At 39.0% G+C, this 21235-nt stretch overlaps 1 protein-coding gene across 4 annotated transcripts in view; it reads right to left on the bottom strand.

Moving 5' to 3' along the window:
* ccser1 (coiled-coil serine-rich protein 1) overlaps positions 1-21235 on the bottom strand; it is a 172296-nt gene that overhangs the window by 57942 nt on the left and 93119 nt on the right. For 3 of the 4 annotated variants that reach the window (XM_047382176.1, XM_047382180.1, XM_047382179.1), the window contains exon 10: positions 19021-19101. In XM_047382176.1, coding sequence (XP_047238132.1) covers positions 19021-19101 — 81 coding nt within the window. Of the gene's footprint in view, positions 1-7496; positions 7546-19020; positions 19102-21235 lie in introns of all 4 variants that reach the window. The other variant, XM_047382177.1, reaches the window with a different exon arrangement.

Consider the following 21235-nt stretch of genomic DNA (forward strand, 5'->3'; position numbering starts at 1 on the left):
ATTAACTCCCCACAGCAGTTTTAGTTCAGTCTTTTTCGACTCGAGTTTTCTTTACATTCCCCTCCTTTATCTTGCTAGTTCTTGTCCACATGGCTGTTGTCTCTTTGTGTACGTATGGGTTGGTGTAACATTCTGTACAAGTTGAAGATGGGGAGGTAGGCTGCCACAGGAGATGCTCATTGTGGCCTCTATCAAGGAGTCAGGAGGAGTGTGGGTACTTCCTTGGGGAGCGTTCCTCATTAGTGTGAATGGTACACAAGCGAGAATGTACAAACTGTATGTATACGTGTCTATTTGAGTGTCTCTGTCTATAATTAGGAGTCACAGTGAGTAGTGTGCTGGATCACAGTTAGATAAGTGCTCTGGCGGCTAGCCAACATTGGAGCACACACAAACATACAAACACCCCCACAGAGGCAGCTCTCACTTCTGTGGTTCTGGTATGACATAGCATCAGAGTTGTTAAAGTCTTCTCTCCCCTCTGTAGTCCCACCTGCAGATTGGAGGGAGCAACTGAATGTATCCAGTGTTACCTTGAAAATACATAGTTCTAGCTGGAAACCATGTCCACAGATGCACACACCTACACTTTCTCATCTGCCTGTCTACAGGGCAGACAACAACGAAAATCACGATAGGTATCTGAAATAGTAAAACAAAGATGTGATTCAGCCACATATGCATGCATGCTCACAAATGGAGGCATGTCGGGGAATAATTCTTGCCCTTGTTCAACCTCGAGTTATGAAACAAACATAATACACAGACCACATTTCTTCAAATGCAACCGCAACCTGAGAGGAAATCTTTCATCTCAGCGTGACTAGCACTGGACAGGCTTGAAAACCTCCACACATGCACAGAAAAATTAAAGAGCACAGAGAAACACAACCACATGGAGAGAGACTGTCTCTCTATCAGTCCCTCCACCTGCTTCCCCTCCCCACTAAGCCAGTATCAGTGGACCACCTGTACCCCACACATGTATATTAACCAAACTACTTGCTCTGCTAGCTGCAGATGTATGCTTCACAAGCCACTTAATCATAGAGAGTCAGGGCATTTACAATTCAAATGAATTTTCGCAGCCCTTGGTACGCCTGTAGTTTCCTGTGCCAGTCCTATATGGTGCACAGCGATGCACTTCATCCTTATGCCCCTGTATGGAACTTCTGAACACTGAGATGGGAAAATAGATGTGATGGTTATGAATTTTTTAAGTTAAGGGCTTTAGGTTTTAACCACTGAATCCCATCACATACGTTGGTTTTAAAAAATGCAAAGCATAGACGTCTGTAGCACAAATTACCTCATTTCTCAATAAGAGAAAAACACAACATTGGTGCAGTGAGTGGATAAATAAAACTGCCAAAATACCATCACTTCCCAATGTCCTTCTGGAGCAAAAGCTAAAAATCAGCCCTATTTTTTTGCAGTCTATAAGCAAGTTTTCTTTCAGAATTGCTCTGGAAAGCATCACACCGCATGATGCTGCCAGCCCCCCACCTTTTGACCATGTGGATGGGATGTTTAAGGTGATAAGGCAGTTGTTCTTCACACATACACTTTGCATATTGACCAAAAAACATTAATTCTAGTCTCATCTGACTGGCGCACCTTCTTCCTTATGTTAGCTGTGCCCCTAATTGCATGTGACAAACTTTAAATTGGACTCCACGTGGCTTTCTTTCAGTTTGCTTCCTCTTGCCACTCTTCCATAGGTCTGAGCTGTGAAGGGTAAGACTAATAGATGTCTTTTTAGCAGCTTCTCAGCGGTGGATCTCTGCAGTTCCTCCAGAGCTACCATGGGCCTCTTGGCTCTCTCTCAGGTAAATACTCCGCTTCCCTGGCCTTTTAGTGTAAGTGGATAACATTGTCTTGGTAGGTTTGCAGTTGTGCCTTATTCTTTCTGTTTTTGGATGATGGACTGAACAGTGCTCTGTGGGATGTGGAAAGTAGGGTTTTGTTTTTTTTTAACCCAGCCCTTCTTAAAACTACTCTATACAACCTGGGCCTACCACTGTCAGTGTGTGAATGTGTGTATGAATGGATGGAATGTAATGAATGTAATGTTAAGTGTGTTGGAGTCCTAGAACTTGATAAAGTGCTACACAAGTGGAGACCTTTTACCATTATCCCTGACCTGTCTGCTGTGTTGCTTGGTGTTCATGATGCTGTTTTTTAACTGTTCTCTAACAACCCTCTGAGGCCTTTGAAGAACCCCTGGATTTCTACTGAGATGAAAAGAACACACATGTACCTTCTCTATTAATTGGGTTAGTGAAGAATGCAATTGGTTGTACTGGAATTTATTTATTAGGTTAAAAAGGGTTGGAGGCAAATGCCTACCATGAATTTTATTATTTGTAGCATATTTTGAAAACCATATATCATCTTTCTGATATTTAGCAGTTATTAACTACTTTATGTTGGTCAATCACATAAAATCCCAATTAAATAGATTGTGACTATGTTTGTAATGTGACAAAATGTTAAATGTGAATGAACTTTAATTCATTTTTTGATTTGAAATCAATTCCCTTTTTATAACATTATCTTTAAGTGCCCTAAACATAATTATTTTTGTTAATAAAGTGTATTCTGCAAATTTATGTGGTTTTGAACAACAAAATATGGCACCTGTGTTTTTATGTAAGAGGATAATTGTATTTCTATTAGAACAGATCTTTTGACACTTGGTGCATTTAAAAATGGATGTCCTCTGGTCCAATCATCTAGTGGAGATTAAAAGTCATATTTATCAAGAGGTATCCTTTGCCTTAGCACGCCAGAGAGGCTGACACTTGATTTCACATTTTCAAATGAACGAAGTTCAGCTTATTAATGTTGCTAGCTGTACAACTGATCCAGAAGGAACTAATAATTCAACGTCTTTCCTGTCAGGCCTCACAGAGTTTAATAAGCAAGAAAAATCGGGAGCATACAAACATACACTCACAACGATGATGACATTTTTCTTGCTTCAGTGTTTAAGCAAAAAAGTAACTTAACTGCACCCACACACAGATACACAAGCATGCATTCATCTTAGACATGAAATGCATAGGTGCCCTTTCATAAATAGAGCAAACAAATGACACACTAATGGCTTTTACAGCCTTTTATGCTTTAACCTTCAACATGGGGGTTCAGTTCTCAAAGGCGCCATGTACACATCCACACACACGCACACAGTATACACAATGCAAAAACGGGTCCTTTCATATTTTATGTTTAACACCTTTAGGTGAAGACTTGTGATCTGTGTGCATGTTTTCTGTTAAGAGCTGCACCTACAACTGCCAGTGAAATTATATACTGTAAATGCAGCTGAATGGAGGGGGGAAGGGGAGGATCAATTTGGTCCGGATAAAGTCACAAGTAATAGAGGTCACTCAAGGGCCAAAGCGTTTAGGGATTATAGCTCAAAGTGCAATGAGGAACAGGGTTGAAGTTTACACATGAACAGGAGGGGACACTACATTCACACACTGGTGCTCTAAATCCAACAGCATGCTTACAGGTCCTTCTCAAAATATTAGCATATTGTGATAAAGTTCATTATTTTCCATAATGTCATGATGAAAATTTAACATTCATATATTTTAGATTCATTGCACACTAGCTGAAATATTTCAGGTCTTTTATTGTCTTAATACGGATGATTTTGGCATACAGCTCATGAAAACCCAAAATTCCTATCTCACAAAATTAGCATATTTCATCCGACCAATAAAAGAAAAGTGTTTTTAATACAAAAAACGTCAACCTTCAAATAATTATGTACAGTTATGCACTCAATACTTGGTCGGGAATCCTTTGGCAGAAATTACTGCTTCAATGCGGCGTGGCATGGAGGCAATCAGCCTGTGGCACTGCTGAGGTCTTATGGAGGCCCAGGATGCTTCGATAGCGGCCTTTAGCTCATCCAGAGTGTTGGGTCTTGAGTCTCTCAACGTTCTCTTCACAATATCCCACAGATTCTCTATGGGGTTCAGGTCAGGAGAGTTGGCAGGCCAATTGAGCACAGTGATACCATGGTCAGTAAACCATTTACCAGTGGTTTTGGCACTGTGAGCAGGTGCCAGGTCGTGCCGAAAAATGAAATCTTCATCTCCATAAAGCTTTTCAGCAGATGGAAGCATGAAGTGCTCCAAAATCTCCTGATAGCTAGCTGCATTGACCCTGCCCTTGATAAAGCACAGTGGACCAACACCAGCAGCTGACACGGCACCCTAGACCATCACTGACTGTGGGTACTTGACACTGGACTTCTGGCATTTTGGCATTTCCTTCTCCCCAGTCTTCCTCCAGACTCTGGCACCTTGATTTCCGAATGACATGCAGAATTTGCTTTCATCCGAAAAAAGTACTTTGGACCACTGAGCAACAGTCCAGTGCTGCTTCTCTGTAGCCCAGGTCAGGCGCTTCTGCCGCTGTTTCTGGTTCAAAAGTGGCTTGACCTGGGGAATGCGGCACCTGTAACCCATTTCCTGCACACGCCTGTGCACTGTGGCTCTGGATGTTTCTACTCCAGACTCAGTCCACTGCTTCCGCAGGTCCCCCAAGGTCTGGAATCGGACCTTCTCCACAATCTTCCTCAGGGTCCGGTCACCTCTTCTCGTTGTGCAGCGTTTTCTGCCACACTTTTTCCTTCCCACAGACTTCCCACTGAGGTGCCTTGATACAGCACTCTAGGAACAGCCTATTCGTTCAGAAATTTCTTTCTGTGTCTTACCCTCTTGCTTGAGGGTGTCAATAGTGGCCTTCTGGATAGCAGTCAGGTCGGCAGTCTTACCCATGATTGGGGTTTTGAGTGATGAACCAGGCTGGGAGTTTTAAAGGCCTCAGGAATCTTTTGCAGGTGTTTAGAGTTAACTCGTTGATTCAGATGATTAGGTTCATAGCTCGTTTAGAGACCCTTTTAAAGATATGCTAATTTTGTGAGATAGGAATTTTGGGTTTTCATGAGCTGTTTGCCAAAATCATCCGTATTAAGACAATAAAAGACCTGAAATATTTCAGTTATTGTGCAATGAATCTAAAATATATGAATGTTAAATTTTCATCATGACATTATGGAAAATAATGAACTTTATCACAATATGCTAATATTTTGAGAAGGACCTGTAATTACAACCCAGTACAGTGCAGGGAGGTAGGCAGGGAACGGATACTTAAAAAAAAAAAAAAAAAAAAAACACCCCCCTGCTAGCTTTCCTTCTTTGGGGCATTTATTCCATTTAGGAAATTTTTTAACTTCCTTTTGAAAAAAAAAAAAAAAAAAAATATATATATAATATTTTCTGTGGATTAAGATGAAGTCCCTGTGTGTCATTTTAACACAATAAGCCACTTTATTACAGTAAACCCTTTTAATGTGCGTGCGTGCGTGCGTGCGTTCTGAGTGTTTCAGAACTGCTGATCAACTAGAATTTTTTTTAAGAAAATCTCACAGGTTTACAGAGAATGGTCTGAAACTCAAATTCAGTGATAGACAGGTGTTTGGATGAAAACAGGGTCATTAATTTCAGAGGTCAGAGGAAATGGACAGACTGGTTTGAGATGATGAAGGTAACAGCAGCTCAAATAACCACTTGTTACAACCAGAGTAAGAATAATCCTTTTCTGATTGCACAATATGAACACACATGTTGAACTTTGATGCAGATGGGCCAAAGGGACAAAAGACAACACTGAGTCACGCTGTCAGCTAAGGACAGGACACTGAGGCTGCAGTTCGCACAGATTGTTAAATTGGACAATAGCCGATTGGAAAAGAGTTTTCTGGTTCGATGAGTCTTGATCTCGGTTGCAACTTTTAGATGTTAGGGGCAGAATTTAGTGTCGACAGCATAAGCTGGGGCGACCGTGGAGACAGTGGTAGAGGTTCGTCCTGTAACCAGTGGGTTGCTAGTTCAAACCCCCGCTGTCTTTCAGTCGTTGCGTCCTTGGGCAAGGACACTTCACCCTCCTTGCCTACAGATGGTGGTCAGAGAGCTCAGTGGTGCCTGTGTATGGCAGCCTCACTTCTGTCAGTCCGCCCAAGGGCAGCTGTGGCTACAATGTTCCTCACCACTGTCAGTGTATGAATGTGTGGATGAATGGGTGAATGACTGATTGTAGTATGAAGCACTTTGAGGTCTCTGCGGACTTGATAAAGCTCTATACAAGTGCAGGCCATTTACCATTTTTACCATAAGAGCATCCATCCTGTCTTGCATGAACAGTTCAGGCTGTTAGTGGTGGTGGTGTAATGGTGTGTGGGATTTTCCTTTTTGGGGTACACTTTGTGCTTGGTAATGCTGAGCTTACCTGAGTTTTATTGGCAACCATGCCGTTACCCTTACAACCATATGCTAGCCATCTTCTTAGCTTACTGTAGTACAAAGTCTACCACAGTCACCAGATCTCAATTTAATACACCACCTTTGAGATTTGGTCAAACAGGAGATTTGCTTTATGGATGTGCAGTCGACAAAACTGAATCAACTGTGTGATGCCTTCAAATAAATATGGGCCTAAATGGGCCTTTGTTGAATCTATGCCTTGCAGAACAAAGGCAATTCTGAAAGCAAATGGGAATCAACTCGGTTTTACCATGGTGTACCTAATAAAGTGGCCATTAGGTTTGTCTTTCCAGATAGTTTGTTACCCAGCTGTTATGAATATGAATGATTATTTTTTTAAAGCATTTAACAACAAAATACAAAATAAACAACAAAATAAAACATGCATATAGAAAAAAAATAATAATTGTGAAACAGTGAATTGTAATTGTGAGAAAATATCTGAGCCACTGTCTCCCTTTGTTTCTTTTTCCTCTGTAACATAACCCACAGAAAATATTACATTGGCTTTTACAGCAAATTGCAACCGACAGAGCTGTTCTCTGACATTGACATTATCAGAAAATAGGCGATCTTAGAGCCAAGATACTAGTGGATCCCCATCCCTTTGGGCAGGATTTGCTCAGGTACATAAGGCAGCATTCTTGTGGAAATTACAGGACAAAGCAGTGCAGGTGGCAAAACACTAAAGGTCTCCATACTAGGACTTGATTTATGCAAAACATTGCTTATTTTTTTGTAACTGCCAAGGTTTAACCTCGCATAACCAACCTTCATACAAACCTCAGCATTAGTAATTTGTTGAACTTTTCATTAGCAATTATTATTTATGAGAGTAATCCACTTTAACGAGCAATTAAATATTGAACTCAAGTGTGTAAATCCAAATTATAACTGCACCTAAAGGTTTTACAAACTTCGATCTTTTGTGGAAAGATTGTGGAAAAAAAAATTACATAAGAAGTGTATTAGCAGATTTGTGAAATGAAAGAAGTTCAGATCCAAGTCTAATCACCCTTGATTCGACTTGCGGGTTACAATCAAGCCTTAGTACCAAGATCCCCTGTATTCCAATCTGTTACATCAAGGGAGACCACTACAAGACAGTCACGTCCAGTCAGGTGATATCAGAGCCAAGACACTCACTCAGTTGTCTCCTTGATGACAAAGTGGCGCTCCCATGCGCCTTGATGCCCTGGAAACAAAAGACATGATGACACATAGAGTAACCTTTTAAAAACATTTCGAGTGAAAACTGAGGCAATGAGGAACTTTTTCAGGTCAGGAAGAGAGAAATAAAGATTTCCAAAGCATTCACAATTTGTCCTCCAACAAGGCCCCTTTTGTTTCTAGGATAATAGTAAAATACAATCTAGGAAATCAATATTCAGTGAAAGACCTTCACTTTTCTTCACTTCTAAATTCCACAACAGAAAACATAGTGCCAGTAGTTAAAAATTTAACCAATCCCTAATTTACTCAAGCCTTCAATCACAGCTACACCAAACATGGAGATTTTCTATCTACAAACACAGCACTGAACACAATATTTGCTCCTTTCTACTAGTTTATGAGCTGTGTAATGGTTTTTCTTCAGTCATTGACAAAAGGTTTGATAAGGAGACAGAAACAAAATCCAGCTAGTGGCTGACACCTTAGCTAAAGGTTTATAAATACTGGTGGTTTATTCTTTATATTCCCACACAAGGTTGCTCTTAATGTACCCACACAGAGACATGCTCGCCAAAAAAAAAGGACTCATACCATTTCACCAAAAATAAGCTTCGTAGCTATGGTACAAGGACGCCTAATAAAATGAGTGGGCCCATTGCCTGACAAACCATATTTCTGTGATATGTTGCTCTGCTCCCACCTACTGTTCCAGTCAGAGGTTTAAATACAAATCATTTTAAACAAATGGCAAAATACATGGGAATTTAATTGTTTATTTTAAACTGCGCATTTTCAAATAGGGGAATTGGGGCACAGATTTAAATTCATTGAAATTCACTTTCAACATAGTCAAAACTAAAATGCAGGCTTAAATATAATAAGACAATATTCACATTAACATTTAATTAAAAGTCCTTTAGCAAGTTGCAGACAGCCAAACCCTTTTTGTAGTCATCAACATGGTCCAGGCATCGTTCTGGCTATTTGACCAAACTTCTTATCAGAATTGGTAGAGTTCATTACAACTGGTCGGTTTCCTGGCTCAGACCCAGTTTCTAAGCATAGTCCAGACATGTTTAGCAGCGTTGACATCAAGGTGCTTCCAGAAACTTTGTCAGCCAGTTGTATCCATACCAAAACCAGTTTTGATGTGCATTTGGGATCATTGTCCTGTCAGAGCACCCAACTATGTCCAAGTTTTAACCATGTAGGTGTTGAGTTAAAGAATTTGGAGGTAGTCCACATTTATTATTCCATCCACTTGACTGGTTCAGTGTTCTTAGGTTTGAAAGCTTAACATTTGCTCCTCCAAACATTAATTTTGTCAGTGAGGTTTAATAGCTTGATCATGGTCTTGTCTGACCATGAAACCCTTTAGTCTAGAATGCATTTAGCATGATTATTTCACTTTATACAGAACCATTGGTGTTCTAGCATCTTTCAGGCTTGAGTTGTGGTGGTTCTAGGGTTAGTCCTAAACGCAACCTATACCGTTTTATCTAAGGGTGACAGTTTGTGATAGTGGAAACTTGGACACAGTTGGGTGCTGCAAGAATGCAGTGAACTTAGACACATCAAAACTGATTTTGGGATGGATAGGACAAGCAAACATTAGGTTTCTACAATGGCCCAAACACTCGACCATTTGAAAGTGTGTGGACTATACTTAAAAGTCAAGTCCTGGTTAGAAACCAATCAATTGGAATTAACTAGAAATTATGTTAAGGAGAGCACTCAAACATTAGGGCAGAATTATGACAGAAGCTTGTTGAGGGCTACAAAAGTCTGGGGTTTAATTGCAACTTTCCACCAATTTCACCCATTTTTGCTGAGGGTGTATTTATATACAGTATTGGAGCCTGCATGTATTAGTTTGACCATATGCAGATTAGAGAAAATTCACAATAAATTCAAACCTTTGAAATTAACACAGATTTTTTTTTTAATGACATTTTATGTTGTTTTATCAGTCTAATATGACACAAGAATGGTAAAAAAAAATCCTTAGAAGCCTCAAATTAATGACATTCATGTCTGTGATGAGGGTGTGTAAACTTATAACTGGAGCTGTATGGTCCTGAAATGATTATCACCCTGGATGGCGATCTTCATATTTTCAGATAAATTAAAACACTAATAACTAAACATATGATTCACAAAATAGGATAAATAAGATCTTCCTGGTTTAGGGAACCAAGGAAAGTATAATTTTATGTAAATTTGCATTTACATAAACATTGGTTATTATGCAACAGCAAAAGAAATATATTTAGAGAAGTCGAGTAGGTTTTCAGCATTTTGTTGATTGCATATTAATGGAGCATAATAATAGGTCCTTGAGCTATAATCTGAGGATCTGCTGAGGAGATGCAGGTGGGCCACATTAATGTGGATGCACATAGTATGCTTTGTAGTGGTAAAACCAATGTTATGTAATTCTGTGTGGACCATACTTTGGGCTGCAAATCAGGCCTTAATGGCTCTAGTGATGTGTTAGTCTAGTTATAACTGTTGTTAAATACTAGGTTTATTCATTTCATTTTGCCGCATCATACCAACAAGGCTATATATTGAGCTTTAGTTAAAATAATCTAATCAGCATGGCATTTTTTAATAGTTAGACACTGACCGCTGCTGTACCTTTTCCCTTTAGACGGTGTTTATATTATACCTAAGATTATAATATTTTAAAACAAATAGCAAGAGGAGCCCAGAAGGTTAACAAAAGTTGGTGATAGATAGTAAGACAAGATGAGCAATGACTAGAAGGGCAAAGGCAGGTCAAAAGAGCAATAGTAATAAAGGACCTGAGAGGGAGGGAAGGTGAGCAGAAAGGTACACAAGTGAAAGGCTTGACTTTGACCACCTCAAGATAAAGTGGAATGACATGAAGGAATAGTTATGAATAGTGCAAAAGAGATGATGAGGAAAGTAAGAGCCAGCAAGACAGGAGGAAAACATGTTTGGGTAGAAGAACATGGAGTCTTAGAGCAATACAACAACAGTGACAAGCATGAGATGAAAATTAGATATGCAGGAAAGGGTGGTATGGGATACATCAAAAGACAATGAAAGGGAATATGTACAAAGTAAAACAGATCATAGCCAAGACATTAATGTTGCATAATGAAAGCACAAAAACCAAAAACCAGAAAAACTAATACCAATAAAGATATAAAGAAACAATGGTAAATGTGGAAAGACAAAAAGTCTACTTGAAGTGAAGAGGAGACTTAAATTTTCCATGTAGGGCAGCAAACTGCATCTCACCAGCTCCTCCTCCTCTCGGCCTTTCCTTTTAATTCTATCCAGGCAGTGCTATTACTCAGTAAGGACCAGGCTGTACAAAATGATCTAGTTTACAGGAATAGGAATAAAAGACCTACATAGTCATACTCATCATCGGACCCGTCCATCCCACTCCTGAAAGTGGAACAGATGTGGAAAGCACTGGTGACGCAGAATCATATCTCATTGCACATATTGATTCAGGGTTACCGGCCCCAGGGAGATGCATGAAGCGTTCATTAGGAGCGGGTGGGGGACGCAGAACATGATCCGTGTCAACACTTCACACAGGAGTAATGACTGGACATAAGTAAATGTGTGCAGGAACCAAAGGCATCTTTTCCTCCAGACATAATGGATCGATAATACTGAACAAAACATTCCCAGAACAAAGGCAAAGAAAAATAACTTATGGATGTTCTTTTGTTTTCTGGAAGTGCAGTTACTGTAATTTTTACAGGGGTGATTGGACATACATGTTCAAGCTACATATAATCATAACTGACCACAACCATGTACATTTTCTTTTTTTATAAACATAGTTTATGGTTGAAGAAGTAAACTCAATTTTAAAAATGTTGTTGAAAAAGCCAATCAAAATGGGTGATTTGATGGAACCAGTAGTAAACATGACAAAACGTTACTAGTAGTCGTGGGCCGGTTACAGGTATAAAATGATAACTTACATAAGAAAAGGTGCTGGAATCATTGGAGCATACAGCACCAGTGTCCCTATCCAACCTGTTGCTGCGTACTCCCTGTTGGCTGGCTGAAAGAAACCTACTACGCAATCCCTCAGTTTACAAGAAAAATAAAGTCAGGTTAGAAACACAGTAGGTCGTTATGTGAAGCTGGAGGAGTTTCATCTATCTATTTGTCTTATTAAGAAAATGCTGTTTCCAAACTGCTGTGGGGAAGCCATGAGCTTCTTTTCTGTAAAGTAGCTGACTAGCGGCTAGCCATCCCTGCACATAGCCCAACTGATAGCACCACTACAGTGTAAAATTATGCACAATGAGCTGGTGTAAACTGGTAATACATTTAGCAGTTGTTTAATCCACATTTATTCCACATTGTGCCTAAGTCTAAGTTTTAAAATTAAAGCAACAGTAAATAAATTTATAAATAACATTACTTTCTGCATTAGTCATTTTGTATTTTGTTCCCTAGCAAAAGAACAGTTGATGCTTTTCTGTTTTCATAAAAACAATTAGATCATGGAATACATTTTTTATTACCATCTTACCATGAAACTGTCATTTTTACCATACTGACAAAACTTCATACAGTCCATGCCTAGTCATTCGAGACCAAATGTTGCAAAATCAATTTTTCAATACTATGAGATTACCCTTACTGGATCCAGAAATGCTACAAAAATCCCTATTGCAGGTTAAAAGTTTACAGATTGTTTATAGTGTAGCAGCTTTTGTGCAAGATGGTAAGATAACATAGATGCTCCCTTAACTACGCAGCCAAACAGCAAACTTATCCCAGTATTCAACGTGTGTCAAGTCAAACTGGTCTCTTGGTGAATCTGAGATAATGGTCAAAGCAGAAATACTTAATGGAAAAAAGTAAAGTCCAAGAACCAGCGTTTAATGAACTGTGAGTTGTTTTTTTTTAACTGAAGTTGGATCCAAAACTTCCTGCCTTTCTCTTTCTTTTTACGTCCCTTCTCCCAGACAACTTTAAAGTTTTTTTCCACAGAAAAACAAGGCATAAGGACAGCAAACTTGGCCTTTGCCTAAAGATTTCAATCTCAACCACACGGTTCAGGGTCAGAGTGATGCATATCTAAATGTGAGCTGTGAATGCCAGAAACTATGGAAACCGATACACTGGCTATTTTAAACAGGGAAACTGGGAATGCTTCCATAAATACATCTGTTTGTGGTTTATTTACATGTTAGTTTAGATTATTGCTCCATTAAACATTCGACATGTCAAGATGATGATGCCACAGAATGGAAACGTTGCCCGAGATGGCACATTATATTCACTAATTATAAATCATCACATAGGCAAGAACAAGAACTACCCTGTTTACGTTTTCTACAAGTGACCCCTAAAAGTATAAAGGATGATTTTTTTACATAAATATTCCCTTTTATATCTACATCAACTCTTTAAAGGACTGAGAAACAAAGAGGGCCAAATCTGCATGAAAAACTCACATGTCCCTCTATTCAGTTCTCTATCACAGCCCACAAGGAGACAACAAGCGAGCATCCCTCTGCTCCCTTCATTCTTTTCATGGGGAGAGAAGGGATGACAAAAGAGGAGGTTACAAAGCGGGGAAGAGAGACAGAAGTGGAAGGCCACAAAGAAAAGTTGCCCAAATCTACTGAGTATAGAAACCGACAGAGGAAGATGGTGAGAGAGAGAAAGAGATGAAAATGGAACAAGACTGAGCTCACCACCAAGCACTTTTGATTCCCCCATAAAACGGTCCTTTTAAGAATGCCCATGAAATTAGCTTGCTGAAAGAAAGCAATCTCGATTGATTCAATCCCCCCTAAAAAGAAAAACTAAAAATTCAAACAACCACCATACCTCTAACTCTAAAGAGGCTCTAAGGGACAAAAAACAGCGTTTCGCCTTTTCTCTGTAAATCCTCTCTTTTCAGACTCTTTCTCAGTTTCCCTTTCACCTCATATCCCACAGCTGTAATGCACTGTCACAGAAACGCAAACCTTAAATGTGCCAGAAAAGAAAAGAGGATCTCTTTGCACTCTGCGACTTGTTAATTTTTGGTGGATTCAGCCTTTCTTGATTAGCTTTTTTGTTCAGGTGCAACTGTTTGACACAGAAAGTTTAACCTCTGTCACAAAACACTCCATACCCGGATTTGTAACTGTCTCTGTGTGATTACTGAAAGTAAAGAGGCAGCAAGTTGTATTGAAGTCATCTTGCTGCTGAAAAACCTTTAAACTGCCATAAGAGCCTAGTGATGTGTGTCATTTGACACCCAGCAGCACCACATTCAACAGGTCATGCTAATGTGTTCCACGACACAAAGGTTCACTGGATTTCAGCTGTGGTAGTTAGTTTTGGTCAGTGACTAGACAGATCTGGTGAGGGTCATTATGAGTAAAAGAAAAAACCTTTGTTTCCACAATGCTGATTTAAGTTTATGAAAGCTCATTTGCAGGAGACGTGGCTGGTTGAATTTAGGATTAATGGACAACATTAATCCTAAATCCTTCTTTTTCTGTGAGAGAACTGTTTTGTTAAAAGAGGCTTCACTTTGCCTATGACCTTCACAAAGGTTACAATACATTGTGTGTCTAAAAGCATCATTTAGTGAGAATCTCTCTCATCTCCTCCACAAGTACTTATTTCTACATCTGAGCTACATTAGGTTAGTTTAAGTTATTTTTGTTTGTATATTACACATATTACTATAAGGATGTCTGTTCTTCATTTCATAGAGAGAGATATTTATCTATCTATATATTTATAGATTTAAGGGATCATCAAACTAAAGCAGGAGGAAGCGAGGACAAGAACAGAGTGTGAAAAAGTAAGAAGACGTTCTAGAAAAGAAGAACAAGTTGAAGGGAGAAAGAGTGAGGGAGCTACTCGACCCTGAGAAGTGGTAGAAGCAGTAGAAATAGCTGCCCCACTTGTAGACACACTTTTTTTTTTTTTTGTTGCTCGCTGACTGTCCTTAATGCACTGAGGTAGCTAACCTATATAGCGGTGCTACATGCTGCAACATCTCCAACAAAGTCATGAACCTAGTTGAATGAACATTTGGGCTTTATCTCCTTCATACACACGTATGCACAGATAGGGAGGGGGGGGGGGGTGTATGGCTAAAATTAGGCAGCACATGCTGGAAGCTACTGCTGAGTTAAGTCACCTGTGCTGTTAGCCTAGCTTGCTAGCGGGCAGCCAGCTGCTCCTCTAATTAAGAACTCATCTTCCAGAGGGGCCTACATATGGAGGACTCTATAGCTCTATGGTAGTCTTACAATGAGCAGCAAAGCCATACAAAACCAAGGGCATGGCATCTTAACAGTAACTGTACTAGACAAGAAATAAATTACTACTTTGTTTGTCCATTTTTAATTCAACATATCACCAACTCTGTGATGAGCATATCCAATACATACAGACAAAACAAGATATTTAAATACATTGTATAAATACACCACAACATTTTTATTTTCACTGTCTGACACTAGATAGAAATAATTTTGGTAATCCTGTTAGCCCTAAAACAGGAATAATTCTATTTTTAAATGGTAGAATAATGAAAGCTAGATTTACTTTCAAAAATAATCATGACTTTAAGTTTACATAAACTAAGTCTACACTGGCCTTAAACAATTTGCCCTAACAACGATGTCACGGCCTTGGAAGCTCCTGATAGGTCAATTCACAAAATCTGAGTTCTGATGCGGAGACACCTTGGGATCTAAGATGGAGGTAAGACCCTAAACAAACTTTGAATCCAAACAAATCAGAAAGGTAATTGTGCATAATCTGAAAATAAACCCTAGAACAAATTAAAGAACCTAGTTAAGATGCTGGTTGAAGCTGGAAAAAGAGTGTCGTTATCCACCGAGGGCTGAAAGTCCACTCAGAGAGCAAGAAGCAATTACTTCAAAAGCAACAAGCTAGACTACAGTTTTCAAAATATATCCTGTGGGCTGATGAAACTAAAATTCAAGTGTTTGACCATAATGACCACCGTTACATTTGCAAGAAAAAGGGGGAAGATGACAAGCCTGCGAACACCATCCCAACTTTGAAGCATGGTGGTGACATATTCCAGTGGTGTGGGTGTTTTCCTGCAGCAGACTGGTGTGCATCACAAACTAAATGGTATTATGAGTGAAGAACACTGTTTTGAATTATTGAAGCAGCATTTTAAGACATCAGCCAGAAGGTTTAGGCTCAGGTAAACCAGTGCTGTCAGGGGGACAATTCCAGCAGAATAATGTAAGAAGCTTAGGGAAAGAAACCTTTAACATTTTAGCCAAATAAGACAACATATGTAAACTTCTGAAAAACAACACTTGTTTTTCCAGAGTTTAGGAAATAACAATAAAAACTTTATGTGACTTATTGATAGCATGAATAAAGTATACCTGGCATGCTAATGTCACTGTTTTGTACCTGCAGAGCAGATGAGACACTTAGACACACCACTTGCATTCAAATCATTACTCGCCAATTAATCAAACCGCTTCACCACAGAGAGGGGTGTTGATTGGATCTATTGAGCCTTTTTTTTTTTTAAACACATTAAATTGGTAAAATAGAGATAGAGCATATTTTTCATTTTGTGGTGCTCCTGGTGAGGCAAATCAGGGTAATTGTAAAAAAAAATTAGCTTTAATTACAGTTATTTAAATTAATTAGAATGTAAAAAAAAGAAACTACCAGAATTAAGAGTCTTGAACGACTTCACAAACTGTTGCCTTTAAACTGCAAACAATTACCCCCTGGGTTTTCAGCCCAAAGGGGGAAAAAAATATCTGGACCGGCAATATGTAATGCAGTATGTAAGCCTGATTTATAATGTGTTAATGGCACTTATATTGATGAGGCTAGAAAACATAACAATGAACAAATTCCCCTGTTTGGGTAATAAATGTAACCAACTTACCTGACGTTACTTTGAAAAAAACAACCTTTTATTGACATTGCTGTTCACTGACGGCTGCTTCAGAACAACAAATATAAACAGCAACAAACACAATGACACGCAAATAAATATTTAGAAGTTGGAGCGCACACAAGACTTCCAAACTAGTTATGTCTTCAGCCTTAAGTACCAAGAAGCACACAGTAGCCAGTGGTTCTGTTCAGACCTAAGAAATGTATTAATCAATCCTGGCACTTGGAGTACAATGTAGACATACACTTTGTACACCATGGAGTACCCTATGATGCAAAAAAAAATAAACAAAACTAAGGCGCCGAAAGGAAGAGGGGTACAAAAAAACATCTTGTAGGATGACGGATGACAAGCGTGATAAAATTACAGGATTCAGAGCAGTACCTGCATTTGGATGTAGCAATAAGGTGGCATTTTCCTGAGGCATGGTAAGGAGTTGTCTTGTTTGCACCTGCTTTGACGACTTATTGTGAATCACAGAAGGGGGAGTGTCACTAGTAATTATGTGCTGCACTGCAATTATGGAGTCAAGATTCCCTCTATGCCATGGTGTGCACAGCTCACCTGTAGACTTAATCAACAATTTAATGCCACTAGAACTGAGACATTTTACATTTCACCAACACAGAAATTTAAGGCTTTTCAAATCCATTTTTATTTTAAGACTATCCATTTAATCTTGTTGCTTTTCTCTAACACATTAATTTATTTACTTCACATGCAACAGAAAATATTTCCCCACAGATCTGTGGATGTCGTGCATGTCATCTGTAATGTTATTTGTGCAAGTAACATTCCCACACACCAGCTCCTCTGTGAAATATTTTCATCAGATCCTGTCCTGACACCACCAGCATGTTCTAAAATAAACACATTAATAAGACATATTAAGCTGATCTTTTAGACTTTAACAGGCCTCATTATTATTGTATGAATTCCACGCCTGGCTTTGAGCCTCAAAGTCAAAAGGAAAAGTAGTGGCAAAACTTCAGATTTAAATTTTTTAGCTGATGTATCTGACTGTCATATCACAAAGTGCATGCATAAGCCTCAATCTGCACCACCCGGCATTTAGTTCTGGTTCTATCTTTAAAGTCACTGTTAGATGGGGAAACACCACAGCAAACTCAAGTCTTTTGCAGCATCCAACATGTTTTCTTTTCAGGATTTAGCTGTATTTAGCTTAATCCACCTTCCCATTAACTCTGTTCTGCTTTCCTGCCCCCTCTGAAGGAAAGCATCCTCACAATATGATGCTGTCACCATGTTTAAAGTGTTCCCTACACGGGTTATTGCAAACTGGGAAACAACACTTATCATGGTTTTTATTAAACAATGGCTATCATTTTCCCAGGGTACCATAAAGGCCAGGACAACTATGAGTCGTCTTGTTAGCAGATTCTCCCACCTAGACTGTGGGTCTCTGCAGCTCCTCCATGTGCCTTTTGGCTGCTTTACTGTTTAATGTTCTTTCCCAGCCTTTGTAAGTTTACAGTTGTGCCATACCCTTTTTATTCACAGATGATGGATTGAACAGTGCTCTGTAAGATGCTGAAGGCTTGGTATATTATTTGAGAACCTAGCCCTTCTTTAAACCTGACCTGTCTGCTACTATTAACTATTAACTACTGATTATAATTAGTTAAACCAGATTTTATTGAGGGTATCAGAGTAAAAGGTTATAAGACGATCTCCAAGCAGATTGTCAAATTCAAGTTATTTTTGTGACCATTGTGGGTTTTCTTTCATTAACCAAGGCGTACCAACAATTTGGTGTGTGTGTGTGTGTGTGTATATCTATATATATATATATGCGCAAAAATATACTCTTAATTTTTTTTTTCTTCGTACATTTTGGTCATGCTAATCTATTTTTGTGTCATTCAAATATCGGTTTCCATTTTTCTCTCAACGCTGCATGATTTCACTCAAACACCACCCTTTGTGTGCCTGTGCATCTGTGTGGGTAAGTCGGCGTTTTGTGTGGGTATTGTGCACCCACTCACTCACACAATGGCAAAGCTTTTTCCGTTTCACAATGTTTCTTGCCAACTTTATACACATCAGGATTAAAGGTACAAAAGAATCTTTGGAGCTGGAAGATGAAGAACAGGTGTTTTAAAAGGAAGAAAAGGGAGAAGAGGAGACAGACCCCAAAATTCTGCTCCAGTTTCTGTTACAGGCAGCCATTTTTAGACAGTCATCCATTAAGTCTCCTGCGTTCCCATACTGTCAGCCTTTAGAGAAGCCAAAGAGGCCATGTCAGCTGAGGGCAATGGGCAGGCAGGCAGGAAGCAGCCCTCTTTCTGAGGACTGCGGGACTCTAAAGGCAGAATGGGAGGAGTAGATAGTGGAATATAATCCACAGAAAAACACAACTTGAAAATAGTTTTTGCAACAAAAGGTAAAGGAAAAGTTGATATAAGCTAGGCCAAAGCATAACAAAAGGGAAATCTATATTAAAACTGTATTTTGTTTAGTGGTAAGAAAAGTGCCAGAAAATGAAGTGTGTAATGCTGTGTTTGTGTTTCCCTCTGACAGGGCCACTCTGTGTGCTGTCTGTAAGCATCTTACCTCTGCCCCTGTGTGTTCTGTCTGCGTTGTGCGATCAGTCATTTGGCAGTCTTTCATCTTCAGGGCTGCTCTGGCGCTCTCCTGCATACAAAGCAAACACACATACATCAGCCCTGTCCACATCCCAACCACAAACATCAAATACAAACAAATGAGAGGAGCTGCTCCAAGTGCAGACCTGTTGCCATCCTCTACCCACAGCGCATAATTGCTTTAATTCAGCAGCATTAAAGGGTCTTCAAGCATGAATGGCCTGTTTAAGATCACGCAACAGCATTTCAGTCTTTTATTTTATTTATTTATTTATTTATTTTGAGTCATTCTGAGGATAAACTGCTGGTGTACTTCAATCATTGTTCTGCTGCATAACCCAAATGTACTTGAGCTGAAGGTCAAAATGAGGCCCAAACATTCTTCTTTCTGGTGAAGTGCAGAATTTCATGGTTCCATCAATTATGGCAATTAGTACAAGTCCTAAAGAATCCAAGTATCAACACAGTCCCAGATCATAACACTACCACCACCCTGTTTGCTAGCGGTATGATGTTCTTTTTCTGAAATGCTATGTTAGTTTTATGCCAGATGTTACAAGAGAAACACCCTCCAAAAAGATCAATTTCTTTCTCCAAGCCTTGGAAACGGCTTGTTAAGCCTTTCCAGATTGATTGATGTGACTGACTTTGTTTGCCATCTGTTCTTGAATTTCTTTAGATTGGGGAATGATGTGTTGCTTCTTTTAGCATACCTCATGTTGCCAGTTTGGTTCTGTTTAAGTGATTTATTGACTGCAGGTCAGGCAGCAATCGGGGCTGGTTGTAGTTTCTAAAACTCTATTTTCTATAGATGTGATCAATCAGAGTTACTCATGATTTAATCAGGGAGAGGGCGATTAGTTTATTTGAATTTTTTTTTTATCTTAAGTGAAATCATCCTTTGAAAACTGCATCTTGTATTTTCTCAGGTTATCTTTAATATTTAAATTTGTTTGATGATCTGAAACCTTTAAGTGTAAAAAAGAAAAATCAGGAGAAATCTGTAGCAATGTATCACAGGTAAAGGTATTTATGCCTTGCAAATTTTCATAAGGAAAAGGAAATCCAACCCAAAACAACATCAAGTATTTTATCTGGAAATCATAAATGTCATGGAAGAAGGCTAAATTGCAGTGGCATAAGGCAGGACGGCTTAAGTGGGGAAGAATTAATAAAAAGGAAAGATAAAGCTGGCCAACATGTTAAAAAGGTCCTTCAAATACATAATTGATGGGTTTTATTTGGCAGATTTACAGAAGGGTTAAAGTCAGAAAAGCACAGGCACTTTTCAACAAAATACAGCAATTTTATCTGGACCCAAGAACCAGCCAACTCCTCTCTTACCTCTACGTGATTATTTTTAAAACGAAGGTTGCAAGCCCTAAGAGGAACCCTGCGCCATTTCCACTGGGAGCACTTTACGACGTTGTCACTAATCATTCTGACATTTTCTCCCTGCGCCGCTCATGGGTTGGAGAACAGAATGGGTTGAAAGTTGCAGCGAATATGACATATGGAGAAATTGATTAACCTCGATAAAAATTAATCAACCAAATTAAAGCGAGGTTTATCGTAAGGGGAATAAAAGAAAAGCATTTATATTCCAGCTCTAAACCTACATATATGGTCCCTCTTCAAATTCTGCACAAATCCAGTTAAAAACAGCAGTTTCCATTAATCATGACTGACTACATGAAAAGTAAAAGGCTTTTCTTAAACTTAATGATGCATTCAAACTACCAGTAGAAAACTTATGAGAAGTGTAATCTGAACATGGACAGACAGCTTTCTATAAGTGAATGAACAGGTTTTCACTGGACGATTCACAGTATAAAAATAAGACTGCCTATGAGCTCCTGTTTACTTCTGATACTAAACTTTACCCTTAGCTTCACTCACAAACAGTGCAGTTTCACAAATCTGAAGCAATGTTGGTATCCTGTGGGCCCAAAGGATCAGATCCAGATAAAACCCAGGTTAAGATGTGGTTGCAGTAAAGAAAACAACCTATTAAGTACAAATAAGGAACTGTGCAAAGGTTTTGATGTATTTATCATTCCTTCATGTTTGACTTTCAAAGAGACAAAATTTTTATGAAAAGAAGTTGAGTCCAGGCTTAACAGTGAACCTAGCAAAGAATATTTAGGCTCTTTGGGACAAGCACTCAGTCACAAACATACAAA

This window comes from Girardinichthys multiradiatus, chromosome 12 (assembly GCF_021462225.1).
Source record: "Girardinichthys multiradiatus isolate DD_20200921_A chromosome 12, DD_fGirMul_XY1, whole genome shotgun sequence".
NCBI classification, from domain to species: domain Eukaryota; kingdom Metazoa; phylum Chordata; class Actinopteri; order Cyprinodontiformes; family Goodeidae; genus Girardinichthys; species Girardinichthys multiradiatus.